Source organism: Malurus melanocephalus, unplaced genomic scaffold (assembly GCF_030028575.1).
Source record: "Malurus melanocephalus ecotype Western Australia unplaced genomic scaffold, MMel_1.1 scaffold_1424, whole genome shotgun sequence".
Classification (NCBI taxonomy): Eukaryota; Metazoa; Chordata; class Aves; order Passeriformes; family Maluridae; genus Malurus; species Malurus melanocephalus.
Window position 1 is genome coordinate 24,261 of NW_026624656.1, and position 6,357 is coordinate 30,617.

General features: G+C 57.3%; 1 protein-coding gene across 1 annotated transcript in view; it reads right to left on the minus strand.

Annotated features, from left to right (window-relative positions):
* Positions 1-1,680: 1,680 nt before the first annotated feature.
* IGSF10 (immunoglobulin superfamily member 10) overlaps positions 1,681-6,357 on the minus strand; it is a gene marked incomplete at its 5' end in the record, with an annotated part of 10,645 nt that continues 5,968 nt past the window's right edge. Inside the window, 3 exons of the mRNA XM_057387891.1 lie at positions 1,681-3,888; positions 4,448-5,363; positions 6,001-6,349. Of these exons, the coding sequence (XP_057243874.1) occupies positions 1,962-3,888; positions 4,448-5,363; positions 6,001-6,349 (3,192 nt within the window). The remainder of the gene's footprint in view (positions 3,889-4,447; positions 5,364-6,000; positions 6,350-6,357) is intronic.

Below are 6,357 nucleotides of genomic sequence, written 5' to 3' on the forward strand. Positions count from 1 at the left end.
TGAGCTTTGTTCCTATGAATTGCTGTGACAGTGACAATCGGTGTCTGTGGGGTCGATATTTCCCATATTGCCCTCAGCTCAGCTCAGCTCAGCTCAGCCCAGCTCAGCTCAGCCCAGCTCAGCTCAGCTCAGCTCAACTCAGCTCAGCTCAGCTCAGCTCAGCTCAGCCCAGCTCAGCTCAGCTCAGCTCAGCTCAGCTCAGCTCAGCTCCAGGCTATGACACAGGTCCATCCATATCCAAGGGAAATTCATTCCTTTGATGGATTTCCCCTGTTTTTTGCCAATTGGATTTTTTTTTTTTTTCATTGTGTGGGTCTCCCCTGATCATTCAGGGATCCCATCAGATTATTTTGGGAAACTACCCCAGTGCAAGAGTTTTATTGATTTATCAGTGCAAGAGATTTATTGATTTACCAGTGGCACAATAGCGTGATTCAAGCAATATTGAGAAATACTGAGAAATACAAGCAATACTGAGAAATGCTTAAAAAAGCTGATTGTATTTCTCATCTTTGCTCCCAGTGAATTGTTCAGACCCTGCTAAATTTGTATTCTTTTAGTTTGGAATGCTAAATTTGTATTCTTTTAGTTTGGAATGCTAAATTTATATTATTTTAGTCTGGAATGCTAAATTCGTATTCTTTTAGTTTAGAATGCTAAGTTGGTATTCTTTTAGTTAGGAATGCTAAATTTGTATTCTTTTAGTTTGGAATGCTAAATTTGTATTATTTTAATTTGGAATGCTGAATTTGTATTATGCATCTTCTATGTTGCATTTCCAGAAGAGACAAAAAGCAAAACTTGCATTCTTTAAACAAAGAGGAAAGCGCACAGACCCTGCAGAGCCACCTGCTTAAATTTAGTAAAAGTACAGGGAAATGATTCACCCCGAAAGTGGAGATTTTGCAACAGTGAAAGCAGCGCTGAGTCCTTTCCCCTCTGTCTGCTGGGTTTGCTCTCCAGGAGCTCGGGGAGCGCTCTGAGATTATCCAGAGGGGTTTTACCCATCCTGTGTGGGTACAGAGGGGTTTTTTACCCATCCCAAGGGCTCCTCAGCTCCCTGAGTGCAGAACCACGCTCCAACTCTCCACCAGGATTGCACAAACCAATCGTCCTTATTCAAACAGATCCGCATTTTGCTCGTGTTCAGAGAAAGCAGAACMAATTTGTTACTATTTTGTGCGTTTAGGACAAAAATAATTCATTGTGCAAGAGGCTCGTGAAGAACACTTTTAAAATACTTCAGTAATACTTTTTTCCTGTTTTGTACTAACTCAATTTGCTTCTTAAACCTCCCTGGCTGCTCGGYTGASGATTTGCAATTCTAAATTGAGATTMAAATYGAWGTGATTTTTTTTTTCTAGTGARAAATCTTTAAGAAATGTTTTTGTGGCAATAAGAAAGCGATGCCAAGCGGGAGTTTGTGTATTTTGGTGAACAGAGCTGAGCAGAGCTCCCTCTCCTGTTCCAGACTGAGCTGTTCTGGGTCATCCCTCGGCTCTGCAGAGAAAGAGCGGCGCTATTAAAAACACCTCAGTACTTGTTACATCAATGAATATTTATTTATTTTTAAAACATAGTAAATATTAAAAAAAAAAAACACACTAGGAAGGTGATCTCAATAAACCTTTGGTTCCCAGATGTCCTTGCTTTTTCTGGTCCGTGTTTGTGAGGCAGTAGAGAAACTCTGTCCGTGCAAGAGCAGTCCGGGAACATTTCCAGAAACCATCATTGTTTTTGACAGTCAGCGTTTGCTGTCGCTTTGCAGAGCTAAAGTGCCTTAACTTTGAGTTTATTCAACTCCCCTGAACGCGGGAGAGCCGGTTCGGCTGGCGGGTAACGCCAGGGCTGATCCCCCCGTTCCTTCCTCCGTCCTTTGCCCGTCGCTGCGGACCGAGGGCGGTGTTTTCGGGCACTCATGGCCTGAGCGCAGCTGCAGCCAAATTCCYGCTGTTTTGGGCTCAGAGGACGTGCAGGTAGGTGACGGCGGTGTCCGTGCCCAGGGGGCTGCTGGCCGTGCACTCGTAGGGGCCCGAATCGGAGGGTCGGGGGTTCCGCAGGAGCAGCGTTCCCGTGGGATGGAGCAGCTCTCCCGCCGCTCCCCGGCGAGCTGTGGAGAGCACGGAGCCGTCGGGCAGGCGCCAGGTGATTTCTGGAGTGGGAATGCCCAGCACGACGCAGTGGAGCTGCAGCGCTGCCCCCGGCGCGGTGCGGATGGCCGGAGGGGCTCTGGCCACGATCCGCGGGGCGCGGGATGTCACCGCCACGGCGACAGCGAGGGAGGCGACACCGGCATCGTTGTGAGCCCTGCACYGGTAACTCCCCGCGTCCAGGGCCGAGGCTGCCCGGATGAGCAGRGTGCCGTTTTCCAGCAGCACAAATCGCCCGCTGAGCTGCGGCCGCTGCAGCACCCGCCCGTCCGGCAGCGTCCACTCCACSCGGGGCTTGGGGCTGCCCTCGGCCGCGCAGTGCAGGGACAGAGGCTCCCCGCTGACCCCCTTCAGCAGCCCTGCGGGTCCGGTGAGGATGCGGGGCTTCTGGGCCACCTCCAGCASCAGCAGCTTCTCGATGTAGCCCACCTGGTTCCGCGCAGCGCAGCGGTACCGCCCGGCGTGCGGCCSCTCGGGGCTCGGGATGCTCAGGGTTCCATCGCTTCCCGTGGAAAAGCGGGGTGTCCTGGTGCCGCTGGAAAGCCAGGTGCCGTTGGGCAGCATCCAGCTGACGTCCGGGGGAGGGTTTCCATCCACGGAGCAGTTCAGCGTGACGGCTCTGCCGGCTTTCGCGACGATCCGTTCGTTGAGCGGGTTTTTGAAGGTGGGTCGCCGCAGCATCTCGGTCACCTCCAGCCGCACCACCAGCGCGGCCTCGCCGCCCTCGTTCCGGGCCACGCASACAAACTCGGCCGCGTCCGAGGGCCTGACGTTCCGGATCTCCAGGGTGCCGTTTTGGTGCACGGCGATCCTGCTGCCGTAATAGGGCGCCGTCAGGAAAATGTTATCGGGCACGACCCACACGATCCGAGGCGGCGGCGTCCCCTCCGCCCGGCACTCGATGTGCTTCTTGGAGTGCCTCACGGCCGTCACCTTCACCACGGTCCTGTTGCCGTGCAGACCGTTGATGGTGGGGGGTTTGGGGGCCACCCGCAGCTCGTAGAGTTTGGTGTCAGCCCCTCCCGGGTTCCGAGCCGCGCACACGTACTGCCCGGCGTCCGGCAGCCCGGCCTGCCCGATGGACAGAGAGCCGTTGGGGTGCAGCGAGAGCCGCTCTGCGGACGAGGAGAGGGTCTCCCCCGAGGGCAGCAGCCACGAAATGGTCTCCCCCGAGGGCAGCAGCCACGAAATCCGCGGCCGGGGCTCTCCGTCCGCCTCGCAGTCCAGCAGCGCCGCGTCCCCGGCTGTCACCGTGAGCCACAATGTTTTATCTTTGTGCTTTATCCGCGGCGCCGCCGCCACCACCGTGAGCTGGATCCGCATCTCGGCGCTGCCCAGAGCGTTGTGGGCATAGCACGTGTAGAGTCCCGCGTGTGCCAGGCCGGCTCTGCGGAGGAGCAGCGTGCCGTTATYSAACAGGAGGAACCCGCTGGAGCTGWGCCCGCTGTSCCCCGCGCTGCTGAGCCGCGTCCCGTCCGGCAGAGCCCAGGACACCCGCGGCACGGGCCACCCCGAGGCCTTGCAGTCCGCCCGAAAATCCTCCCCGTAGGGCACTCGCGTCCGGAGCTGCTGCCCGTGCTCGATCTTGGCGGGTTCCATCGCCATGCCGACCCTCATCAGCGCCACATCGTCCCCCRCTCTGTTCCTCGCCACGCACACATAATCGCCCGCGTCCTTGTCCGTCACTGCCTCGATGGCCAGCGATCCGTTGGGGTAGACGTGGATCCGACTTCCCATCCTRTTGTGGGGACAGAGAGAGGGAAATATTACTGAAACAACTGCTGGGGGTGAATACTGAGACTGATGGTGTCGGCAGGGTGACATGACAGAGCAGCTCTTTCCAAAGCACCGTGCCCTCMGCGGTGTCACTGGTGTCACTGTCAGCTCTGTGTCATGTTCATGGAGCAGTGCTGAGCCTGTGGGGAGCACCCTGAGCTGTGGGAGGGGGTGGGGGAGGCCCCCAAAGGCAAACTCGGCAGAGACTACAGAAACCTCTCCCTCTCAAGCCCTGTTTCACAAATGTTTTACGAGTAAGTTCTCTGAACCGGCAGGAGTCAGCCAGCGCACGATGACAGGAGCTTAATTCAAAGTGACTGACACCTTTTTGGAGGAGAGCTTGCCCCCTCCAAATTAATTAACGTGATGTGTTAGTAGATGTAAAACAACGAGCTGTTAGCACAGAGAAGTGTTTCATCACCGTTGAATGCATGCTTAAAAATTAAAAGTTTAGTTGACAGTGTTTTATTGCTGTGATACAATAGAGGAGGCAGAGTTTGAGGCTCCAAACAGGCTCCTACCTGTGCCACTGGTCCACCACGGCCCTGGAGGGCAGCCTCCAGATAATCCTGGGTTCGGGGTCCCCGCTGGCCGTGCAGTTCAGGAGCAGCCTCTCCCCAAATCTCAGCCGAGTCAGCTCCGCAGAGGCGGCGGCGATTTTGGGCAGCGCGTCTCGGCGCTGCACGGCCAGGATGACCACCCTCCTGTCGGAGCCCGTGGAGCTGGTGGCGATGCACTCGTAGGTGCCGCTGTGGGCAGGAGCGATGCTGCCCAGGCGCAAAGTTCCGTCCGGGAGCACCGAGAGCCCCGAGCGCGGCGGCCGCAGCGGGGTCAGCACGGCCCCGTCGGGGAGCACCCAGTGCACCGCGGGCTCRGGCTTTCCTTGCGCCGTGCAGGGCAGCTCCAGGCTCTGCCCCGCCGCTGCCAGCACGCTCTGCCTCCGCTCCTCCAGGATGCTCGGAGGGGCCGCCACCACCTGCAGCCGCACGGCCACGGCGGCGGTGCCCGCGGCGTTTTGGGCCAGGCACGTGTAGAGCCCGCGGTCGAACACGCTGACCGCTCGGATGACCAGAGTGCCGTCCGGCTCCACGCCGGCCCGCTGCTTTCCCCAGGAGGAGGAGGAGGAGGAGGAGCGGGAGAGGCGCGTCCCGTTCGCCAGGAGCCAGGAGATGCTGGGAGCGGGTCTGCCCTCGGCCCGGCACGGCACGGCCACGCTGCTGCCCGAATGAGCGGTCAGCAGGCGCTGGGGGCCGCCGGCCACGCGGGGAGGGATGGCCAGCACGGCCAGGGTGACCAGGAGCCGAGCCGAGCCGTGCGCGTTGGCCGCCGTGCACCGGTACTGCCCGCTGTCCTGCGGCCCTGCCCGCGGGATGGACAGAGTCCCGTTGGCCAGCACCAGCCACCGGCCAGCGCCGCCGTGTCCCGGAGTGTCGGAGCCTGCGGAACGAGGGACAGCAGCGTGTCAGAACCGCCCCGGCCCCAAATACCCCGGCCCCAAATACCCCGGCCCGACTGTCCCCGGCACCGCCGTGTCCTGGAACGAGGGACAGCAGCGTGTCAGAACTGCCCCAAACACCCCGTCCCGACTGCTTTGCCCAAATAACCCCGACAACAGCGATAAAACGCAGAGAAATCAGAGTATTCTGCACACAGAGTGACCAAGTTCTAAACTAAGAATGAAGATTAATCTCCAGCAAAGTTTGGGTGAAGCAGGTGGGCTTGCAATCAGCTGCATTTGAGTTGTTTTTCACCGCATTTTTCACTTGTCTCACTGTTCTGGTAATGTAAAATAAAGATTGGATTCTTCCCACAGTAAGCAAGGAATTATAGTTAAATATCTTGTTAATTTTTTTTTGTTTGTTTTTGTTTTTTCTTTTTTTTTTTAATCATTTCCCTTAAGAGCTGCTCCAGAATCTGCACTAAGATGCTCCAGCGAGTCTCTGTCGCTCTTTCCAACCCCTTTCACCTTTCACTGGTGTCTCACAGGACTCTGACCTTGAGTTTGGCACACACCGGAGGTGCCAAATTGCGGAACTGACGGAAGGTAAATTCTAGAGATGTTTATCAAACTCACCTGACGGCACCTTGGTCCACTCTATGACCGGAGGGGGGTTCCCGGTGGCCTCACAAGGAATGAAAGCATCGGAATCCGCCAGCAGAGTGAAAGCAGCCAAATTTCCCCCGACTATTCTGGGCTTTGAAAAACGATCTCCGCTCGCAGAGCCCGAGCTGACGGGGTTGGGGGTGGTGGTGGTGGGGTCTCGATGTTGTTGTGTCCTTCCAGACCCGCCGTGGCCGGAGCTGTCCGTGTCCCTTTCCCGCGGGGGTGCGGTCAGTGGTGCCCGCGGTGTGGTCACTGTCCTGGCGGTCACTGTCCTGGCGGTCACTGTCCTGGCGGTCACTGTCCTGGCGGTCAGTGGTGCCCGCGGTG